The sequence below is a fragment of the Cydia amplana genome, chromosome 21 (assembly GCF_948474715.1).
Source record: "Cydia amplana chromosome 21, ilCydAmpl1.1, whole genome shotgun sequence".
Taxonomy (NCBI): Eukaryota; Metazoa; Arthropoda; class Insecta; order Lepidoptera; family Tortricidae; genus Cydia; species Cydia amplana.
Window position 1 is genome coordinate 9,195,789 of NC_086089.1, and position 25,259 is coordinate 9,221,047.

Below are 25,259 nucleotides of genomic sequence, written 5' to 3' on the forward strand. Positions count from 1 at the left end.
TCTCGATGAGTATTAGTTGTCTGTCGTAAGAAAAGTACAGTCAGCTATAAAAGCTTGTACCAAAAATGAAATTTTTGCCAAAAACTTATTTATTTTAGTATGAGGGCACCTTCGGTGCCCGGCATTGCAGTGCGACACGTACGTCGGGCTATGCCCGACGCATTTAGTGTGAGGTGCCTGGTATTGTCGTTCGCCACCTACGTCGAACTACGCCCGACGCATTTAGTATGAAGGGCACCCCTTCGAATAAAATGGAAAATAAGCTTGAAAACTTCAACGAAGGGCGCCAAAACCCGATTTCGCTCTACCCTGATCAAGGGCTCGGGCCGGCACTGGGTACATGCAAGCAAAACCGGGGGCAAAAGCTTATAATATGTACATATTTGAAATGTGCTAATTACGCTCTTTCAAATGATATATGACACGGCATCATAACCTTAAGGAATACTATCTTTCCCTACCTTAGTTTTTATTTTTATAATAATTGACACTGTTGTTTCTTTATTTAATAGGTATATATTGTAGTTTTTATGTATGTATGTATGTCTAGATGTATGTTTATGGTTGTATGTAGGTATTTAAGTATGTTTATCTTTATTAATGTTTTGTTTGTGTTGTTTGGTTATATTCAATTCGACTTTTCATATTTTTTATTTGCGCCACCTACCGTATATTCTAATTATTTTGTCTCCGATATCCAAAGGTTGTCTGGAAGAGATCGCTCTTAAGCGATAAGATCGCCTGTTGTTACCTCTATTGTCTTTGTTTATGTTATTGTACATTTATTGTAAACTACGTGTATGTGAGGTGTGCAATAAAGAGTATTGTATTGTACTTCATTTAATTTTTTTGTTCCTGACTTTATGACCTCTAGAGGGCGCCATGATCAATTTAATGTGACGTTATAAGCCTATAACCAGCGGACAATTCGAATGACACATCATTTGTAAAGTTATAATGCGTACTTTTGAAGTTATGAGGGAACAGATGAACATACATACATACATACATACAATGGTCAAAATCATAATCCTCCTTTTGCTTTGCCGTAGTCGGGTAATAACATCATGAAAAAAAAAAACATGTATTCATAGCATAATTTTTATTTATAAGTGATAATAATAAATAATAATTCAGCCTTTATACGTCCCACTGTTGGGCACAGGCCTCCTCTCATGCGCGAGAGGGCTCGGGCTATAGTCCCCACGCTAGCCCAAAGCGGATTGGGGACTTCACATACACCTTTGAATTTCTTCGCAGATGTATTGCATGTTTTCCTTCACCGAAAAGCTAGTGGTAAATTGATATTTCGTACATAAGTTCCGAAAAACTCATTGGTACGAGCCAGGATTTGAACCCGCGACCTCCGGATTGAAATTCGGGCGTCATATCCACTCGGCCACCACCGTTTATAAGTGAATAACAAGTAAATTAATAAGTGCATAACCTAATATGTCAAAAGTAAATTAATAAGTGCATAGCCTAAAAACAAATAAATTAATAAGTACATAGGCTAATAACAAGTAAATCCTAATAACAAGTATATTCTACAATATCGAGATACAATTCTATTGGCTATATTCTACAACATCATACGAATAAATTCTATTGGCTATAATATTCGATCTATGCCCATGTTTCCTGGGACGGCACATAGTTGAATATGGGGTAGCCATAGTGATAATTATAATACATTTCATTAATGCTAGTCTTACTAAAATCTACATACGTTTCTAAAAATGTATTACACTTATCGCCAATTGGCAAACACGACATTAAGTTTAGCTTATTAACTATCGGTGTATCCTTAATTTTTTCTAAATTTACTTCTAATCCTAATTTTGATTAGTTGTTAAGTGAGTAGTCGGTGATGTCAAGTCTGGTGAATAATCATGGACTATGGCTCTTAATTCTAATAACCACTGTTCTTTAGCATACTGTTCTAATAACTCACGATCATTGTCTTTGTTTTTCACTTCACTTTTTGTTATAATGTTTTTCAAGTGGTCTTCCCACATGTCATGATTGTTGTCTTTAGTAATGCAGAATCTCTGTGTGTAATGTTTTCTCATTGCTAACTCCACCCTGGCCAATTCTGCGACGTCATCTGCTGGTGCTGGTTGGGTGATCTGCATGTAGTGTAAGAGTTCTTCTATTTGTGCCTTCAAATCCTGCAGGTCTGCGATGTACTTGGGCTCTAATTGTGGCTCTTCTAACTTGCATGTGATTGATGCGTCTTGAAGTTTTCTGAGTCTTTCTTCGTAGACACGGCGTATCAAGACTGCTCGGTCGTAGAAGTGGTACTGCCGACACGACAACTTGAGCAACTTGTAATGTTCTTCACAATATTTGAATTTCATTGACACATATTTTTTACATGGTTTGTCCCAAGTATAGGCTGAACATATCAGTCCCACAAAATTCCCAAAGTTACCATCTTTTCAAATGCCAAAAACTACCTGCAAGTCGTATCAGGTAACAGTCGTATCAGGTAACAAGTCACTGTGGGATTGATTGATGTTATCGAGGATGCCGACACGTGGCCTAAGGCCTAAGCACACTTATGGATCAGAGACTCAGAACAGGGTTCTTGCATCTGTACTGATATGATTGAAGCTTGCCGTGGGTTATGTGATTCTTCCAGTCCAGACGCCATTGGTTATTCTGATTTCGCTCAGCAAGTAAATGGGCCACGTCTACACTTAGCCGTCTTCGTTCGAGTCACGTCCGTACTTCTGTATTCCTCGCAAAAATACATGAAACATAAAAATTGATACAGAAATTGTAAAGCAACTTAAGCAACAAGTGTCAATACTGTCAATGTCACTGATAGATGTCACTGGAAAAACCGATTATTTTTGAGCTGTCAAGAGCTCATGTCAGTACGTCACTACTAATTTTGACAGCTCCCTTAAAAAAAAGAATGTCTCTGGTTTTTGGCTTCCAATTATTGGGTCGTACATTATTGGGTCGGGCTTTCTCGACCTGTACCAATAATGTTCAGCCCAATAATTGAAAGCCAAGGGACTCAAATTAGTGGACGCGAATTATGGGGTCGTACATTATTGCCCTGTGAAAATAGTGGCTTCGTGTTATCGCCCCGGACCAAACTTGCGCGGACCGAGAATGCTCAACCCAGGAATGTACAGCCCAATAATCCGCGTCCATCATGGACGCCAATTATTGGGCTGTACATTCTTGGGTTGAGCATTATTTGGTTGTGTATTAGTGGCTCCCTGAGCGCCGTCCATTGACGTCATCAATATCTTACATTTTCAGACGAACGAGATAAAACGCACTCGCCTTACCGGCGGCACAGCTGAGACCGTAGTGGAAGCGGCCGGTGTTGGAGGTGCCCTGGCTTTAGACTGGGCCGCTAAAGTGCTGTACTACGCTGTGCAAGCCCAACTGTGGGCCGCTGGACCGTTAGGGGAGAGGGCTTCTCCGCTCTGCGCCGCTGCTAATGTCACCGCTATTGCCGTGGATGTACAAAGGTACAGTGAAAAAAAAAACTCCTTTTTAAGGAAACATTATTAATCCCCATAAAAAAGACCGTAAGTATTTATGGTGTTAGAGTAAGCGAAGTACAGTCGCATGTTTTAATTTATGACCCTTTTTTGTACCCTTGTCACAGTGACAATAGCATGAGGTCTCTAGCGTCGTTCACTGTGACAAGGTACAAAAATGGGGCATAAATTAAAACATGCGACTGTACACATCGCAATTTCGCCGCGTCGCTACAAGTACCTATAAGTACATGCGGCCCACACCAATTTTGGTGTCTAGCCATAGTAGTTGCCGCGCACCGCTACGGAACGACCGCCTGCTCGCGCTTGCGCCACCTAGCGGTAATATCTGTCGTAATAGACGCGTTTTGTTATGAACGGTATAGCTAGACAGTTTAAATTTTCACAGATGATGTATTTCTGCTGCCGCTATATTAACAAATACTAAAAACAGAATAAAATAAATATTTAAGTGGGGCTCCCATACAACAAACGTGATTTCTTTGCTGTTTTTAGGGTTCCGTAGCCAAATGGCAAAAAACGGAACCCTTATAGATTCGTCATGTCTGTCTGTCTGTCCGTCCGTATGTCACAGCCACTTTTCTCCGAAACTATAAGAACTATACTGTTGAAACTTGGTAAGTAGATATATTCTGTGAACCGCATTAAGATTTTCACACAAAAATAGAAAAAAACAATAAATTTTTGGGGTTCCCCATACTTCGAACTGAAACTCAAAAATTTTTTTTTTCATCAAACCCATACGTGTGGGGTATCTATGGATAGGTCTTCAAAAATGATATTGAGGTTTCTAATATCATTTTTTTCTAAACTGAATAGTTTGCGCGAGAGACACTTCCAAAGTGGTAAAATGTGTGTCCCCCCCCCCCCCTGTAATTTCTAAAATAAGAGAATGATAAAACTAAAAAAAATATATGATGTACATTACCGTGTAAACTTCCACCGAAAATTGGTTTGAACGAGATCTAGTAAGTAGTTTTTTTTATACGTCATAAATCGCCTAAATACGGAACCCTTCATGGGCGAGTCCGACTCGCACTTGGCCGCTTTTTTTTTTGCCTAATGCTACGGAACCCTTCATGCGCGAGGCCGACTCGTACTTGGTCGGTTTTTTCTATTTTAGTAAATACAGTCACCTAGAGACATGACAGATTTCCCCTGCATAGAGATTTGTATATGCACTGTACTCCACTATCTCGGCAACCGCCGAGTGATAGTAGCACTACATCTGTCTGTCCCTATGTATGCTTAGATCTTTAAAACTACGCAACGGATTTTGATGCGGTTTTTTTAATAGATAGAGTGATTCAAGAGGAACGTTTATGTATAATTTGTTAACCCGTGCGAAGGCGGGGCGGGTCGCTAGTTGTAAATAATAGTTATTTGTACAACAAGAGATCAAAGTTTGATATTTCTTCGAGTGCTTATTTTGAGTCCCGTGCAAGCGAAAGATTCTATAGTAGATTCACGAGCGTAGCGATTGAATCTAATTTAGAATCTTGAGCGTAGTAAGGGACTCAAAAGCGCACGAGATGTAAATAACAATGATCTCGTGTAGTTCACAAAACTTTTCACCTCAGCAGTGAGAACATAATTAGAGAACCCGAAAAATGTATTCCTTCTTCATCACTTACCTCTATTCACTCATATTTTCTTAAGATATACCAACAATTAAATTTTCACCTCAGCAGCTCGAACAAGGGTACTTTGCTACTTAAAAACAGTGAGCAAAATCGCGTTTTGCTCACTGTTTTTAAGTAGCAAAGTACCCTTGTTCGAGCTGCTGAGGTGAAAATATGTTTGTGACAGGGGCAAACTGTACTGGGCGGTGTCGAGCACTGGCGACGGCGTCGGCGCGAAAATGGAAGCCGCAGCTAGCGACTGTAGCGAACGACGAATCATCATCGACGCCACGCGCGACCCTTTACTGGCTGGGGTCCATAGTAAGCATAAAAACCAATTTTAGAAATGGAACTTTCAAAGAAGTCATCGTGATGGCAAATTATACGGAACTTTATAAAGCCGACTACGGGATTTTAGTTTACTAGTAAATTATCGCGTGTTAGGGTATTTTATGAATGAGTTTTCAAATAACTTCGTCTTTATGGCTCTGCTGTATTTAAAATAAATTATTTTACACCATGCAAGAAAAATATAGCACCAGAAGATTAATAGAGAAACATAGACAGAAGTTATTTTTAGAGACAATTTCTATTTTAAAACCGTATATAACTATAAAGAGTAGTGACGTCACATACTACTACACTAGCGTGTTTCATATAGATTCCATAGTGGCAAATAGTTTTGACAGTTCGAAAAAAGAAACTGATTTGACTAGTCGTCAAATACCCTATTAAACCAAACACCTTAGAAGAGGAAGTTCTATATAAAAATCCGTTTGCTGAGTTATTTTTTGTCACCTTGTTACTTACAACTGTCATCTGTTAGTACGGCTCAATACTCTAGCGCGGGATTTTTTTAGAGAAAGACTTTAGTTTATACCATATGAAAAAATATTCGCCTTCGGTGGTTTTTTGCCAGTGTGCTACGAGTAAGTGTGTATGTCTTTACTAACTAGTTTTTGTTTTACAGGTTTGACGGTGGAGCCAAAGACCGGGTGGTTGTACTGGGTCAATCTCGCCTCTGCTTCTATTCAGTACATAGATGTCAAAACTGGTGAATTCTTTACAGTGAGTTATTTTCTCGCAATTGATAATTATAGTTATCACAATTTTTACGAGCTTGGATGGGTGATGTTAACAACGTGCAACATTTTAACGGCGTTATTCTCCTCCGACGTTTCGAGGACGGCGTTGTCCCCGTGGTCTCGGAGAAGACTGGCGACGACTCGAAACGTCGGAGGTAAATCTTAAAACTTAGATACGCGATTAAGTCCCGTTGTACAATTTAATAATGTGTAAAAATCGTGAAAGTATACTTGGTGAAGCAGATCTTGTCAGTAGTCAGGCGGCAAATTTGAAAAATGTAGGCGCAAAGGGATATAGTCCCATAGAAAAATTGAGTTTCGCGCCTTTTTCTACTGACAAGATTTGCTTGACCATCTATATAAATCAATTTTAATATACAGGGTGCTTCCTGTAACAGGAGCAATAAATTAAACTGTAGGCTGTACTCCTCAAACTGACCAACATTTGTTCAGCAACTTTTGAAAATAACTCGTGTTTTGATTTTTATTACACTTTAAAGTTTATTCTAAGACGCAATGTATTGCAAATTTTGTTGTTTAAAGCGTGACAAGCAACGTCAAACACACTGATGTCAGCGTACATTGAAGGCAATATTTATTTTGTATGAAAAAGAGGAAGTCTAAAGGATTCATAATTTTTAAAAGTTGCTGAACAAATGTTGGTCAGTTTGAGGAGTACAGCCTTTAGTTTAATTTATTGCTCCTGTTACAGGAAGCACCCTGTATATCTAATTTCTTACCAGGTGGAGCTAGCAACGGGTGCGCGTCCCCTGGCCCTGGACATCCATTTCGACCGGCTGCTGTGGGCTGACGGGGAAGGCTTGAAGGCCTGCCGCCTGCCCCGAGAGCGGAGCCAGGCCGCGCAGGCCTGCGTGGATTCGGAGGTGCTTAGAGCTAACACTGGTGAGTGGACGATTTTTAGGGTTCCGTACCCAAAGGGTAAAAACGGGACCCTATTACTAAGACTCCGCTGTCCGTCCGTCCGTCCGTCCGTCCGTCCGTCTGTCACCAGGCTGTATCTCACGAACCGTGATAGCTAGACAGTTGAAATTTTCACAGATGATGTATTTCTGTTGCCGCTATAACAACAAATACTAAAAACAGAATAAGATAAAGATTTAAGTGGGGCTCCCATACAACAAACGTGATTTTTGACCGAAGTTAAGCAACGTCGGGCGGGGTCAGTACTTGGATGGGTGACCGTTTTTTTGCTTGTTTTGCTCTATTTTTTGTTGATGGTGCGGAACCCTCCGTGCGCGAGTCCGACTCGCACTTGGCCGGTTTTTTTTTTTTTTAAAGTATGCCTATGTTCCTGCTTTGTGTTGAAGAATGCTTTAGAAATATAGAACATTCTCGAAAAATCAGATAACATTTTTGTACCTACAATAGGTACCTATATTACATGTATCAACACAGAATAAGTAATAGTACTACCGTACAGAAAGGACACTTCCTACAAAATGGTGAGACTACTAAACTATAATGTAAGACCATTCATTGTACCTGTGTTTTCACAAATAAAGAATCTCTCTCTCTCTCAAAAACCGAAGTTTGACAGCGATTCGGGGTCGAATCATGATATCCCTTTCTAAGTTATGGCACTATCCCTTTCGGCTATTTAGGGTTGTCAAAATTCAAGCCATTATCTTATCTGTGGTCGTGCACGCAAAGGGACGTCAAGTTGAGTCAACCTTAATAATTGCTCGGAGCAATGCTGAGCCGAACGGAGCCGAGTTTTCCCAACTGAAAAACTGAAAAATGGAAATATTTGTACATCTGAACAACTAAAACGATATAACTCATCAATTTGATTAAGGGTAGTATTCGACCCGTCCAATCTGTATTTGCATCTCACATTTTTCTTAGTGAGAGAGTGAGACGCAATGCACATTGACCAAGATATTGGACAGGTGGAATACCAACTTAAGAATAGAGCTTAACATGTGGTCTTATCGTCAAAGAGTTAATATGTACTATTATTTTACGTACAATTGAGAAAATGAATCGTGTCTCATAATATGGAAATTTCCCAAAAAAAGCGATCCATTTTCATTGCTGCCAACTGTAACTACATTATTCTTATTTACTCCTTACAGAGAACGTGCTATCTCTCCGCGTATACGACGCCGCGAGCCAGAACTACACGCGGGGCGCATGCGCGCTCCGAGCGCCCGCGTCTGCGTGCGCGCACCTGTGCCTGCCCGTGTCGGACACGCGCAGCCGCTGTGTGTGCGCGGCCGGGTACACGGCTAACGGGACACAGTGCATTCGTAAGTTAATGTAGATCGCCTTTATTACAAACTAACGACCCACCCCGGCTTGTTGCGTAGACAGCGGGAAGCGACTTTGTTTTGTACTATGTAGTGATATGTAAAGAAAGAAATTGAAAATCCTGGTCACGTCACCAAATTGTAACGCACCTCCAAAGGTTGATTGATTGCATACGAGTTACTAATGTGTTGCAGAAAGTTTTTTGTCATATATTTGTATTGCATAATGTTACTTCGCAGAAATGTCGTTTGGCAGAAATACCTTTCGCATAGTATCATTTAGCATACAATCACTTCGCAGACTTTTATAATCCAGAACCATATTTTGGCATACTGTTGATGATCATAATAGTATTTTAAACAAATATTGATTTCGCAGATAAATGTATTGCATACTATTTTGGTGGCATAAAGCTATCAAGTTTAATTAAAGGTGATGTTATAAATGGTTTTAATTGACATACCAATGTGCTGCAGTACCTAGTATGCTCTAACATAATCTGTTTTTATGGCAGTTGATCTTACTTTTCTGGTAGCCGTTCGCTACCGGTAGCTCTAACCTAACCTATTTTTCTCACAGCCATTCGTTTTTGTAGGAGGTCGCAATTATAACATAACCTAACCTTCTTTTCTGGCACACGTCCAATTTTGTTGGGGGTCGCAGTTCTTACTTAACTTAACCCACTTTTCTGCTAGCAGAAAAAAATCATTATGCCATAATAAGAGTATGCTGCAGGATGGTTATGGTACATAAAATTATGCTAAATGAAAGTCGGCAACAGTAATCTTCTGCTTAATGATATGCTGCAAAATGTATTGTATGCGTAGTAAATAGTAATGCCAAGTAATAGTTATACAAAATTATCATTCGACTAAAAGTGTTTCTGCGATACATGTTATGCGAAATGTATTTCTGACAAACAATATTATGCCAGATGAGGGGAACCCATTGCATACAATACTAGATTTGTAAAATATATAAAAAATCATGCCCCAAGTTCGAGAGCTGATAAAGATGGTGCTGTACGATTCCATTTCTTTTCTGAATCGTCGAAACGTTAAATTATAACAAAGAGCACGAAGTACAAATTGGTCTGAGACTTTATAATGGGGTTGGCCGGTCGAAGTATTTAGCAGATGGCGCCATCATAGCTTGCCCTGTCAATCCCTAGACTTGTGTCAAATTTTTGTTTTTTTCTCATAGAAAAAGGTACAAGCTATGATGGTGCCACCTATGCAAACATTTGACAGTTGCCAACCCCTTTGCTATACTAAGGGTCGGTTGCACCAAATCGTTAAAGATTTCGCTAAATTTTTATGTATGGAAAGTTTCATAGTAAAGCGCCGGGGCGCGCGGGCTGACGTTGATCAGTCTGTGAAATGTGGTTGGTGCAACTGGCCCTTATTGAAGAAATAAATCATCCCTCATGAATAAGTTATTCTGTGACAGCTGAAGACGAAATCTTGGTGTACTCGCTGAGCTGGGAGATCCGCGCGCTGTCGCTGACGGCGCCGGCGCGGACCGTGCTGCCGCCCGTCGCGCAGCCCGCGCTCTGCACCGCGCTCGACTATCGTGCAGGTAACATTTGGTTAAGAGCCAACAGGAGTGGTCATTTCTCCATACAAACGTACTCGACTGTTTCCTCCGTGGGTTTTGAAGCTAGAGCAATGATTTTTTCAACACAGATTAATATTGTTAATATCTGTGTCGGACCGTTTTGCTTTTTTTGATATTTTTGTTTTTTAAGGCGCTAGAGCCCTTCAAAAATGGCCAAAATGGCCTAACTGACTATGCCGCAATGAGAGGCGCGCTATTCAAAACTTATATCAATTAGCCAAAAAAGCAAAACGGTCCGACACATAATGTCATAATCATTTAGATTTTCAAATTTGGTTACGATTGGTTAAGTTTTGGAGGAGGAAACAGTCGAGTACGAAACCTCGAGTTTTGAGATTTTTACGCAGGATTTTTCGCCTTGTCCTTATCGCACTAGTTTTAGGTGCCGCTTCCGTTAGCGAGACGGGTATATTTACCTAAAATATTTAAATCTCAGCTCCTGTTGGCTCTTAACGTAACAACCCAAATATGTTTTAAAAGTAACTATACTTAGCTTCAAATAAATTTATAAGTGAAAAAATGCCATGGGTGATATAAACTCACGGCGCATGGATCGATACTCCAGCGCTCTGCCAACTGAGCCACCAATTTATTCTTTTTTTAAATTTATTCTAAGCTTCATAGCATCGTTCGCAGATATTTCTGCTTGTTAAAAATTAATTTAGTAACTATACTAAGCTGCATGAATTGATTACACTTATAATCAATTAACTGGGCCATGTCTCCGAATTTAACTTTGTAATAATAACAACATTCTTCAAATTTAAAGGAAATATTCAAAATGTGACACATTTTAGCTTTCCCAAAAAGGATGCCACTCAGCACGGCTCGACATGCAAGTAGTGCAAAGACTCCTTGAACTTATAAAATAGATACAAATAGTCTGAGAAATCATTTTTCAACAATAAATAATATTGTATGAATTACAACGGATATGAACTTGAAGTATACAATCTTGGTTTCATTGTGATGTTTTTTATAGTAAGTATACTTATAATGTAATAACTAAATAGTTGGCCAAGTGACAAAAAATAATATTTACGTCACCCTAGGCCCGTAAGTGGGATTTTCATCCCGCTACTCGAAAAGCTATCTCACTTCCTGGCCAAGGCAAGACGTAAAACCACCTCACCTTCGGTTCGGGCCACAAACACCTGCGATCTGGAGCATTTACGAATTCACCTCCCTAGGTATGTAATGTACTATTGTATGTTAATTTGATTGTTGTAGACGGTGACTGGATATACTGGGCGGACTCTGAAAGCGGCGCAGTGGCGCGCGCTCGTCGCGACGGCACCGGGCGAGCGGCGTTGGTATCTCAGCCGGAACCACTCGATGCGCAGCCTGTGGACTGGCTTTCTGGTAATAAATTAACTCCCTGCCTCGCACAGCTAAACTGTGGAATGTACTGCGGTATTTCCGGACGGATACGACCCTCAAACCTTCAAGAAAAGAGCGTACTCCCAACTTAAATCCCGGCAAGGCACTGCGACCCTTCTGTTCTTAGGTGACGGTAATTGCTTACCATCAGGCGATTCGTTTACTCGTTTGCCTGAAATTAAAAAGAACCATCTCTAATCTATACAATAGATACACTGGTGAAATATATTTTTGTCAATAGTCTTTCATCATCCTGGTCACGGCACCATATTGTAACGCACTACACTTGCGTACAGTCAACAAAACTATTGGCTTAGTATCCCTGCATTCAAATATGTATGCAGGGGTGCCAAACTAATGCGCTGTAAAATTGGTCTGAATAATTACATAGAACTAATACTTTTATTTGTGAACTTTACTTGTCCTGGCGTGGCGAACTTTACGTGCCAGTACGTTTAATGTCATTAGAACGAATTTAAATCCTTACAAACCAGTAAACCTAGCATTTTCTTTGACAACTTGGAATTTTGAACGACAATCATTATATTTTTGATTAAAAAAATTACAAGATTTACTTAATGTTTTTTTTAAATAGTGGAATAGGAGTCGTTATGGTGTTATGAAACCTGAGTTATGAAGTTATCAAGGTATACATTTGTTAGTCCGGCATTTAATAATGATTTTCTCTATTCAGGCCTCGCTGTAGATTGGGTCGCTGGCAACATCTACTGGTCCGACCCCCGCCGCAACCTGGTTGAAGTCGCGCGAGCAAATGGCGATCACCGCTACGTTCTCATCGATACCGATCCGCTAGCTGTCACAAGTATGTATTCGCTACGTGCACGACTGGTGCTGCCCTCATTTTGTCGGACTTTCTACGTTAAATCTTATGGAGTAAAATTAATTCAAGCGGCTGCCGCTAGTACTAATATCGGACATTCCATAAGATTACCTGTGTTTGTGACGATCAGCGCCACTTCCCCCTCCACCGACTTCGCACATTGCCAATACAATTTCCATTTAGAAGTTGATAGAAAGGGCGAACCTATCTTGTGTTCGAACAGATAATATTACTGCAGAAGTTAGGAAAGTAGGGATTCCCGGTCAAATTATTCCAGCGAATAGAGATACGAAGCTGCCTATCTTCTTTCTCAGTACATATAGCGCTTTAGCGTATTTGCGGTTTGCGGATGGGGGCTACACGAAAATAAGTGTAAGATTTTGCCGTCATAATCCATACTAGTGCGATAGATGCAAATGTCAAATATCGTCACAAGCCATGCGATATATGCAAATGTCAAATATTGAAGTCACAAGCCATACTACTGCGAAATATGTAATGAGACTAATGACAACAGAACATAACACAAAACAAGACAAGACTAGACATGAGCATGAGTATGAGGGTGAATTCATCAACTTTTAGAACACTGATTTCGTGTCCCTGGACTCCCTAGCAAAAAAAAAATCGATTTTTCAAAAACCACGTTACCGTTTTTACTTTTTTGTTTACGCGGGCATTATTAGATACGTAAATATTTAATTAACACAATAAATTATAATCTTGATCAGATAAAAGTTACATTTTGTACGGTAACGCAGTAGAAAAAGGCAAAAATGGTGTGTCCCTGATTTTTGTAAGGGAGATAACTTTTTTTCTCCTGCGTTACCGTACAAAATGTAACTTTTATCTGATCAAGTTGTTAATTTTAATGTGTTCTTAAATACTTATGGATCCTAATAACGCCCGTGTAAACAAAAAAAGTAAAAATATGGACATGGTTTTTGAAAAATCAATTTTTCTTTGGCAGGGAGTCTAGGGACACGAAATGAAGTGTTCTAAAAGTTGATTCACCCATGAACCCGTTTTGGCCCACAGACATTTGTTCCTTAGTTATGGATGTTTTCTACGAATTTCAGTATTTATTTATATCTTTTATACCTATATATCGCCGACTAGTACCCACAACACAAGCCCTATTCAGGATTTAAGTCTTATTAGGTGGATTAGTGTAAGATTGTCCCAAAAATATAAATATTTATTTTATTTCTACGTGTCCCGCAGCCTTAGCGGTGGACGCTGTCCGCGGTTGGCTCTTCCTGTCCGGCGGAGGATGGATCGATTTCAGTCTTATTAAGTTATTAGGTCGATTAGTGTAAGATTGTCCCAAAGATATAAATTAAATTAAATAGGTAATCGTTTATTTCAGGCAAGACCCATATAAGTGTTAGTAACGACTTAAATACTAATGTTAGAGTACAATTTTCATTAAAACCTACCATGCAAGACAGTATACCTATTTATAACTAAGATAATACAATACCAGGTGAGCCATAAATATTTATTTTATTTCTACGTGTCCCGCAGCCTTAGCAGTGGACGCTGTCCGCGGTTGGCTGTTCTTGTCCGGCGGGGGATGGATCCAACGCTCACGGCTCGATGGCTCGCAACGGGAGCTTTTATACAATGGCACTGCAGTCGCCGATATCGCTTTGGACTCTGAGGTATAGCCTGACCAGTAATATATGATAATTGTCAAGAGGGCGCTGTTATTCTCATGTATAGGGTGACAATTCAGTGTAGTATGAAAAAATTAGTTCCAGTGAAATTCCGCAACATGGCGCACCCTCAATAGATCCTGGTTCACCTATACCTATAAGAAGTGGTCGAGTAAAAAAGTAGCTGTGAATTATATGGTATATTTTTTTGCTAATTATGGAGCAGTTTATGCTTTTTGTAATTTAGTTAATATAAGTACTATAAAATAAAAGTAAAATAATATCGATAAATATGAGATTGTTTGAGTTTTCTCATTTTTATTGCAATGTACTTTGTAACTTTTTGAACAGTACTGTTTGATAATATTTGATGGCCGTTTTCTACAATGCCACAAATGATGCTTTTAAGAACATCATCTAACGAATAAGCTATTCCAATAAACTGGAATTTATCTTGGGTAATTAGGAAGTCTCTCAAATCTAACCTATGACAGAGGTTTTTCTATGGAAGACAAATCTCTGTAAAAATGGCAAATATACAAAAGTAGAAATTCCATGAAACTACTTCAAAGTGAAGTCAAATAAAAAAAGTTTTATATACATCGAAAAATAATTTAATAATATATTAATTCGCTTATCAAACTTATACAAAAAACGATGTGTATGAGAAATACCTTATAATTTCCTTCAAAAGACACTGTTCAAAAAGTGTCATTAGAGATGTAATATAAAACGCGAAAACTCAAATTCACCCTTTTATATTAAATACGAGTGTATTTAATTGTAAAGAATAGTATCTACAGATCACTATAGAAATGAACTGCTTACAAATTATTACAAAATAAAATGAAAAATCCACATAATGCGCTGCTACTTTTATTCCGGACCACTCCTTGCTCTTGTAATCGTAAATGTACTGTTAATGTTATATACGGCCTCGAATATTTCAAGGCTGAGCGTGAACATACAGCAATTTATTAGTCACAAATCGTATGTGAACAATTTTTACATAACAGACTTGATTAATTAATTTATTTATTTATTTTTATTTTTCAAGAGGTACCAACAGCTACAAAAACATTATACAGATTTAGGTAACAATACAAAGCCAATTACAGGTATTCGCAGATAGAAATGGAATAAACAATATATCAAACTTTGCGCGCAATTTCACACAATGCTATCACGTTTTATACATTTCAAAAAAAAAACAATATTTTCCAAAAGAACAATAATAATTGTATTCAACTCAAAACTTATCATTATCAAGGATATAGAACTGATAACAATACTGACAGTAAAAATACAGGGCACGTAAATACTTAAGCACTCGGACAAATCGCAAACCTATTACTTATGAAAACAAAACAATCGGGATCAAAGTGGATCAAAGCCTATGGTTTGGTTTTCTAGAGCGAGATGGTATACTGGGCGGACACGTTCGACGTCTCCCTCTGGCGCATGCGCTACGACGGCCGCTCCCGCGCCTGCGTCGCGCGCGGCGACCCGCTGCGGCACCCCGCCGCCGTGGCCGTGCACGCAGCCCGACTTTACTGGATAGACACGTTAGTATCAAAAAGATAGACTTAGGCTTAGCACGCACTGCGGTTTTTAAAAAGCGGTTCCGCTACCGCAAAAAATGTAACGTACGGCATTCTTAAATCGCAAGTGCGTGCGCTTATAAAGAATGCCGTACGTTACATTTTTTGCGATAGCGGAACCGCTTTTTAAAAACCGCAGTGCGTGCTAAGCCTTACAGAGTTTTTGCAATTTTCTGCATAGGTTATGATATATCAGCGTTGATATTAGACGGGTTTTACTCACTATTTGACGCTGCTACGGTTTTGAAACTAAGCATCTGTACAACGTAATATCCTGTGAATTTATTTAATTAGTTATCAGATTAGCATATATATTATCTTTCTATTAAATAAACCCTATGAATGAGTGGCCGTGTTTAATGGATGTATTTTCATCGGCATTTAATGTTTTCACCACACGAGCTGGTAAAGCCTCTCTTGATTGTTCAAAAACGAATAAGAAAGATGCGTTTTATCCACATGTGAGGCAAAGTAATCAAATGTCAATTTAATAACAATCATTTTGGATCGATTTGCTTTGGTTTGTTTGATATTTGAGTTAGTATTTTCCTCGCGTTGGTATTGTGAAAAATGTTGTGTTTCACTCGGTGGCAAAATTTGTTTAACCCTCGTGCCTTGAAACCCTCGCAACGCTCAAGATTCCTTTTTTCGAATTTTGCAATCTTTCGCTTGCTTGGGTATCAATATTAGCACGAGAGGTTAAACAACAACTTAGCCCCCTTGTAAAACAAATAACTATGGGAAAAAGCATTTATTATAACAATCATAATACATAGGCAAAGGGGTAGATAATACATAAGTAGGGTAGAAAAGGGGTTTCAATCGACGTGTGGATGGGCGGCACAGTTGTCGAACCCAAGCCACCTGGCAGTGGACTTAAACCGGTGGCGTGTGCCTCGGATGCACATGCTGGTGGCGCGAACTAACTAACTAACCATATAATAGGGTGTTTCACTTTTGTATGGAGAAAAAAAAGTTGTAATATTTTTCCTGACTTTGCTCACCAATCGAGTCTCCCCACTCTAAAAACTATCTATTTCAATTTTCATAATAATCGATTAACGTTTAAAGGTTGCACAAATTGAAAATGTGGAGGGAGAACCCCATACATTGCGTGAAAATTAACTATTTTTTTTAAACAAAATATAATGAACTGATACTAAAATCTAATGGAAAAACTGAATTTTGCGTCTAAAACACGATAAAACCACTTTTCCTTTGGAAACAGGTGGAAAAACTGAAAAATCTTCATCAGAACATTTATCGAGTAACCAAAACCCAAGTTAACTACTAATTTTAAAATTGATTTATATGTAGAAGGTTCAGTATCACACTACTCACCGCTTTCATGGTAGCCGCTTAAACCATTTTCTACCCTCCGATGTACAGTCGTTGGTTATTTGAGAAAACTTTGTTGATGTTGTGCAACCTCTAAATATTGACCGATTTTTTTTGGTATATAATATTTTTTAATCAGGAAGAACCAGAATTCGTGCAAAGTCAGATGAAAATCGAAAATTCGGAAAAATGAAACACCCTACCATATAACGATTGACGTTTTGTTGCAGCATGTGGAAACGGGGCTGCATTCTCTCTGCGCCGCTCACTAACATCAGCGACTACGAAGTCCTACTGGAGAACGCTGGCGACAACCTCAAGGATCTATTCGTAAGATTAAGATTTCATATATTCGTTATCATTGTCACCAAAACTATCAAACTTTGGAAATGCTTATAATATACTAGCAACCCACCCCGGCTTCGAAAATTAACAAATTATACATAAACCTTCCTCTTGAATCACTCTATCTATTTAAAAAAAAACGTATCAAAATCCGTTGCGTAGTTTTAAAGATCTAAGCATACATAGGGACAGTGACAGACAGCGGGAAGCGACTTTGTTTTATACTATGTAGTGATTTCGCTTAAAATTTAGTTTTTTCTTCGCAAGTGTGATGAAAAATATTTATTAACAAATTTAAATTATACCAGAAAACAGGTCTAACTACGAAAGTTGTGTTATTTACGCTTGCAACCCCAATACAGTATTTGACTGTATTTAAAATAAATTATTTTACGCCATGCATGAAATAAAGCACCAAAAGATTAATAGAGTAACGTTGACAGCAGTTAGTTTTAGACACAAATTCTATTTTAAAACCCGTATAAAACTACAAACAGTAGGTTATTTGATTGTGACGTCACATTGCTAGTGTTACATACACAGACAATCCAACCTCTAGACATAGCATAGTCGCGCTACCCCCTCTGCCACACATAGGGTAGCGTTACTCCATCTTCGAGTCAATCCCGTGCCGTGATTGGTCCGTGTCTTTGAACGGACCAATCACGGCACGGGATTCGCTCACCTCGTCCCCCCGCACCCCCGTATTTTTGGCAGCATCGGTTTCATGAAAGAATTGGCCTAAGCTCAGTCTAGAGGTTGCATTGTCAGTGGTTACATATAAATTTCATAGTAGCAAAATGGTTATGACAGTTCTAAAAAAGAAACTGATTTGACTAGTAGTCAAATTCCCTATTAGGTTAGATTTGACGTAATTTTACTAGTTCCAATGTTTTTTTTATTGACAGATCTGGTCAAAAGCCTCCCAAACTCTACCGTCACCGTCATCCGGACTAGCAGTGAACCCCTGCAGCGCCAACAACGGAGGTTGCGCCGAGCTTTGTCTATGGGACGGTGCCGGCGCGCATTGCGCTTGCCCGCATGGAGATGTCGCTGCGGACGGCAAGAACTGTACCCGTGAGTTCACTGACCTTAACGTTATATATTTACCATGTCTGATGCAATTTGAGAGTGACAATTACCTCTATAGTTCGTTTTTTTAGCATTAGAAATAAGGTAAACAATCTTGACGTGTCTTTTTATTTAAAAAACACGTTTTAAAAATAAATAATGGCAAATATGTAACAATTGTGAATCTAATACGATCATCTATATTCTTCTGCTTTCATAAGTAATAGTTACCGATTTTTAAAAAGCGTTTTTCAATTAAAAGACATGTCAAGATCGCTTACCTTCTTTCTAATGCTAAAAAAAACGAACGATAGCGTCCCACCGTCCTAATACGAGTTTTAATTACTTACAATTAAATTTAAAACAAAACTAATAGGAAATATTACCCGAAACTCTGCGTAGGGGACGCCACGCCCACAATAAGTCACTATCTAAGGGTCTACCGCAAACGAGAGAGTCGAAATTTTGTTATCTATCCTCTCTATTACTCTTGCATATTCGAGAGATGAAAAGGCAGCTAGCCGAGTTTCGATTTCGCGTTTCCCGATAGGCCTTTTGTAAACAAACCGCCTTGATGTATCAATGTCATATTTGATTGTCTGTGAAAACTTGGCAAAAAACAGTTTAAGGTACAGTATGTATAAGTTACTCTATGGTATACTTACGTCGCTAGTGTTGCACTCGGGCGGGTAAAAATTGTAGTAATACTCCCTATTAAATATCCTGGTCACGGCACCGAATTGTAACACACCTTACCAATGAAAGATCCCTTCAGTGCTAGGAAACTGCTACTATTATCACATTTTCTCGGTCGTGTTGAATCGTAAACATGAGTACATATAACCATAGAATTACCTACTGGGTTAATCCTGAAAGATTTGCTCATTACCAAGCAAAGTGGGACTGGATAGAAAAGTTTAATTGCTTATCTGATACATACTCATTTGTGATATTTGTTTCAGCGTACCAATCGTTCCTGATGTATTCGCGAGTGACCAAAATTGACAGCATCCATTTACAAGACGAAAAGGACCTAAACTCTCCATATCTGCCGATTCAAAACAAGTACGTCGACGATAAAGTGGAGGAATATTGTAAAACTATTAATGTTAAGATTAACAAATCTGCTGACTGTTTTACTGTGCCAGCATCAAGCCGATAATTGGCAGGAAACGGCGCAGGATCGGGAAAAGTGGTGTGCTCTCGTTTCGGAGGCCAAGATCCTCTTTAGGTCGCTGAGCCGTAATATATGTACTAGCGACCCGCTCCGGCTTCGCACGGGTTACACAAAACCTTAACAAATTATATACCTAAACATTCCTCAAAAATCACTCTATTGATAGGTGAAAACTGCATTGAAAACCCGCTCAGTAGTTTTTGAGTTTCGTGAACATACATACTCACAGACAGACGCGGCGGGGGACTTTGTTTTATAAGCTGTAGTGATATAAGTTTTGATTTTAAACCATTATTGAAAGCTATAATTGGAGTTTTTACGTATTATAGTGGCTGATTGTGACACACTTTATTTAACATTAAAAATAATTGAATTACTCACTTTCTAACCATAAATGATTTGCATTTGTATTAGACAAGGCTTATTAAAACTATATCATAATTACATTTTGGTTTAAAAGTTTTGAATATTTAATATGATGTTCCTATTACTTTGTTTTTTTTGAAGTGAAAACTTCTTTAGCGGCGCTGTGCACTTTTTGAGGTGGGGGAAAATGTTAAACTCGCGACAGATCACGTGACCGTAAGACGGACCTGTTACATGTAATATCATTGAGTTTTTCTTTATTGATTTAAATGCCATCTAGTGAGTTTCGCTCTAACTGGTATTAATATAACTCGAGTACTAACAGTGATGTGCTTAGGTGTTTCAAGTAATGCGACGAAATAACGCTAGGTGGCGTTAACCTCAATTATACATAGTGCATTTTTTTATAGCAAACGTGATACTTATCCTCTGTATCATCTTTCTCTAGGGACCTAATTAGGATAGCGATCAGCCTGGCTTACTGGTACGACGAAAAGCGGCTTTTCTACTCGGATATTCAACGCGGGGCCATCGGCTCCGTGCATTTCAACGGCACGGACCACAAGACGCTTCTTACAAGTAAGGACATAGAAATATCCAAGTACCATACAAAATTATAGCCAAGGAAATTAGAATCTTGTTGTATTTTCAATTAGGTTGAATTTCATTTGTTCGAAAATTTTACGAGACAAATGAAATGTTACCTACTTTGTTTTGAATTACGGTTGACATTCAATCGAAACTGAGTGTAGATCCTAATGCACATTGGGCGGCACGAGGATGTACATTTAAAAGAAACAAAAACAACGTTACAGTCTTGGTAATTTGATAATTACTCACAATCAAAATACTATTCTAAATTTGAAACCTTAAGGTCGTTTTTTGCTGGGAAATTAAAGTCTTTATTTTACAAATCAAAATCTTGTCAAAAAAGTGCAGGACGCTTTTCGAGACATGCGTCGCTTAATGACATAATCCGTCGGTCTCTTGCCACCATCAATGTGCCTGCTCTTCTTGAGCCGACTGGAATTTTCAGAGACGATGGCAAGAGGCCCGATGGGGTGTCCTTAGTTCCTTGGAGCTTGGGACGGATGTTAGTGTGGGATGCTACCTGCGTAGACACACTGGCACCGTCCCACCTCCAACGGACTAATGTAAAAGCAGGCGGGGCGGCGGAAAGCGCCGAAATTTTAAAACGTAACAAATATAAGAGCCTCGGTAGAGAGTACCATTTTGTACCATTTGGAGTTGAAACTCTAGGTCCATGGGGTCCCAGCGCGCATAAGTTGTTCGCAGAAATCGCGAAGCGTCTGGTTGACGTAACTGGTGACCGAAGAGCTGGCGGCTACCTCGCACAACGTATCAGCATTGCTATACAGCGAGGAAATGTCGCCAGCATCCTTGGTACAATGCCTCAAGGGCCAATTTTAGATTTAAGCTAGTTTTTAATTTCTTTTAGTAATAAATAAATAAATTAAAAAAAAAAAAAAAAACAAAATTAGTTTTGTTTTGGCAATATTTGTTAGACTCTGGTCGATAAACGATTATGTTATGGCGGGATCATTAACCCCTTGGGTTGATGTGGCCGTATGAATTATTTATAAGTACGGCTTTTAACTTTTTCATTTGACTTTGTCATAGTCATCATCATCTTCCTCTTGTCCCGGCATTTTGCCATGGCTCATGGGAGTCTGGGGTCCGCTTGGCAACTAATCCCAAGTATTGGCGTAGGCACTAGTTTTTACGAAAGCGACTGCTATCTGACCTTCCAACCCAGAGGGTAAACTAGACCTTATTGGGATTAGTCTGGTTTCCTCACGATGTGTTCCCTCATCTAAAAGCGACTTTGTCTTAGTCATAGTCAATGAAAAGAAATATTTATGTTTAAAAATTATTCTAGTCATTTGACGTTCCTGTATTTGCACTTTATCAACAGAGATGGGGGCAGTAGAAGGCATGGTGTTCGAATCCCGCACCAAAACGCTGTACTGGACGTGCAACAGTGCGACCGTGCGCCGCGTACACATACCCTCGCTCGACGGGCTCGCTGACAACCAATCCTCGCAGGCTTTAGTGCGCACTGTTATACAGTTAGCGCCTGGTGACAGACCGAGAGGGATAGATGTGGATTCCTGCGAGTCGTAAGTATATTTATACAATATTTTGACGATTTAAATGTGAATTTGGACACAAACTACATGTTTTTATGTCTACGGAAAAAGTCAATACGATGCAGCGATAGTCACAGCGACATCTAATTGAAAGTATGACACTAAATTCTTATGCGCCGCGTACACATACTCTCGCTCGACGGGCTCGCTGACAACCAATCCTCGCAGGCTTTAGTGCGCACTGTTATACAGTTAGCTCCCGGCGACAGGCCCCGAGGAATAGATGTTGACTCCTGCGAGTCGTAAGTATATTTATACAATATTTTTACGTTTTAAATGTAAATTTGGACACAAACGCTACATGTTTTTATGTCTGCGGAAAAAATCGTTAATGCGATGCAGCGATAGTCACAGCTACATCTAATTGAAAGTATGACACTAAATTCTTATGCGCCGCGTACACATACCCTCACTCGACGGGCTCGCTGACAACCAATCCTCGCAGGCTTTAGTGCGCACTGTTATACAGTTAGCTCCCGGCGCTCCCGGCGACAGGCCCCGAGGAATAGATGTGGATTCCTGCGAGTCGTACGTATATTCAGTGTTCTTTAATTTTATAGGTATTTTCATACCTACGGGAAAATATCGTAAGCTGGATGCAGCGATAGATACAGCTCCATCTAGTTGTATGAATTCTAAATTCCAATTCGTATGTATAGCATACTCTCGGCGAGTTTGACGCTTGTACTGACAACCAATCCTCGCAGGCTTTAGTGCGCACTGTTATACAGCTGGCTCCTGGCGACAGGCCCCGAGGAATAGATGTGGATTCTTGCGAGTCGTAAGTATATTTATACAATATTTTGACGTTTTAAATGTAAATTTGGACACAAACGCTACATGTTTTTATGTCTGCGGAAAAAATCGTTAATGCGATGCAGCGATAGTCACAGCTACATCTAATTGAAAGTATGCTGACAACCAATCCTCGCAGGCTTTAGTGCGCACTGTTATACAGTTAGCTCCCGGCGACAGGCCCCGAGGAATAGATGTGGATTCTTGCGAGTCGTAAGTATATTTATACAATATTTTGACGTTTTAAATGTACATGTTTTTACCTACATCTGAAAAACGGAACCTTATAGGATCACTCGTGCGTTTGTCTGTCTGTCCGACCATTCCCCCCCCCCCCCCCCCTACGTGGTCTAAAATTTTGAAAAAAATACATAAAATAGTTCTTTTCGTTCGTTTGTTACCTATAGATGACAGGAAAACCTATTAGAAATGTGCAGTCAAGCGTGAGTCGGACTTAATGGACGGAACCCTTGGAACGCGAGTCCGACTCGCACTTGGCTGGTTTTTTTTTCTTTTTCTTCTTTTAAACATTATTTTATCCTCCTCAGACGCTTATACTGGACGAACTGGAACGACACGAACCCCCGCATCCAGCGCGCCTACAGCAGCGGACACGAACTCGAGACCATCATCTCGAAAGACATCCTCATGCCCAACGGCTTGGCCATAGAGCATTCTACAAGGATGCTGTACTGGGCAGACGCGAGGCTGGACAAGATTGAACGATCGCTGCTCGACGGGTCACATAGACACGTAAGTTGCCCAATAATACAGTAGATGGCGCTCATAGACACGTAAGTTGCCTAATGATACAGTAGATCGCGCTGTTCTATCGGCTACTTCGTGTTATTAAGATTTTGCTACAGACGCTTATAAGGTAACGGCTGCTATAGAGCACTCTACAAGAATGCTGTACTGGGCAGATGCAAGACTGGACAAGATAGAACGATCGCTATTGGATGGATCACATAGACACGTAAGTTGCCTAATGATACAGTAGATGGCGTTGTTCTGTCGGCTACTTCGCGCTATTAAGATTTTTCTACAGACGCTTATAAGGTAACGGCTGATATAGAGCATTCTACAAGGATGCTGTACTGGGCAGACGCGAGGCTGGACAAGATAGAACGATCGCTATTGGATGGATCACATAGACACGTAAGTTGCCCAATAATACAGTAGATGGCGCTCATAGACACGTAAGTTGCCTAATGATACAGTAGATGGCGCTGTTCTGTCGGCTACTTCGCGCTATTAAGATTTTTCTACAGACGCTTATAAGGTTACGGCTGCTATAGAGCATTCTACAAGGATGCTGTACTGGGCAGATGCAAGACTGGATAAGATAGAACGATCGCTGCTCGACGGGTCACATAGACACGTAAGTTGCCCAATAATACAGTAGATGGCGCTGTTCTGTCGGCTATTTCGCGCTATTTTTTTAAATATTGTGATTGATGTATTTTTAAATGGCATCTAGTCACTCTCTGAGTGAGGAAGTATACGAAAAAACAGATAACTGAACTTCTGTAGTAAATAACTAAATTAATCTGAACTAGTGAATGAAAGATTGGCAGCAAGTGAATGAAGTACTTAATTTGAATCTTTCATTTTAGTTGGCGTTTAAATAGCAAATGCTTCTTGGTTTAACATTTTGCCTAGTGGATAGTGACCCTGCCTGTGAAGCCGATGGTCCTGGGTTCGAATCCCGGTAAGGGCATTTATTTGTGTGATTAACACAAATATTTGTTCCTAGGTCATGGGTGTTTCTATCTATATAAGTATGTATATCGTCGCCTAGCACCCATAGTACAAGCTTTGCTTAGTTTGGGGCTAGGTTGATCTGTGTAAGATGTCCCCTAATATTTATTTATTTATTTTATTTTATCGTTTCAGATCGTCGTCCGCTCAGGGGCGGAGCACCCGTTCGACGTGGCGGCCTGCGACGGCTACGTGTACTGGTCGGACTGGGTCGGTCGCGCGATTTTAAGAGCAGACGCGAGGGGCGGTAACACACGCGCGCTGCGTAAGGACCTACCGCGCCCTATGGGGCTTGTGTGTGTCACTCCCACGCATCAAACTTGTAAGTATAGTTGGTCAAACCAATTTGTCAGTCAGTAACAACCAGCCCTAGTAGCACGGTCGCAGTTTTATCATTTATCACCATGCCTGTCACGTTCTAACAAGTATGTAAGTGCGAAAGTGACGGGCTTAGTGATAGTGGATAAAAATGGAACCGTGCTGAGCGCGCAGGAAACCTATATTTATCCTTTCCTTTTGGGTGCTAGTACTAGTGTAAGACAAAGATAATATGATTGAAATGAGAGTATGTCTATGTTTGAAATGAGACAGTCCTTTGACAAACTTTAGTAGTACATAAGGCTATAGAAGCTA

General features: G+C 39.7%; 1 protein-coding gene across 1 annotated transcript in view; it reads left to right on the forward strand.

The window, feature by feature from the left end:
• LOC134658214 (prolow-density lipoprotein receptor-related protein 1-like) overlaps positions 1-25,259 on the forward strand; it is a 197,808-nt gene that overhangs the window by 85,504 nt on the left and 87,045 nt on the right. The window contains 17 exon segments of the mRNA XM_063513823.1: positions 3,280-3,494; positions 5,337-5,470; positions 6,120-6,217; positions 6,978-7,137; positions 8,331-8,504; positions 9,955-10,083; positions 11,353-11,484; positions 12,197-12,325; positions 13,871-14,007; positions 15,415-15,566; positions 17,171-17,270; positions 18,194-18,362; positions 19,319-19,421; positions 20,348-20,478; positions 21,836-22,040; positions 23,414-23,618; positions 24,762-24,948. Of these exon segments, the coding sequence (XP_063369893.1) occupies positions 3,280-3,494; positions 5,337-5,470; positions 6,120-6,217; positions 6,978-7,137; positions 8,331-8,504; positions 9,955-10,083; positions 11,353-11,484; positions 12,197-12,325; positions 13,871-14,007; positions 15,415-15,566; positions 17,171-17,270; positions 18,194-18,362; positions 19,319-19,421; positions 20,348-20,478; positions 21,836-22,040; positions 23,414-23,618; positions 24,762-24,948 (2,560 nt within the window).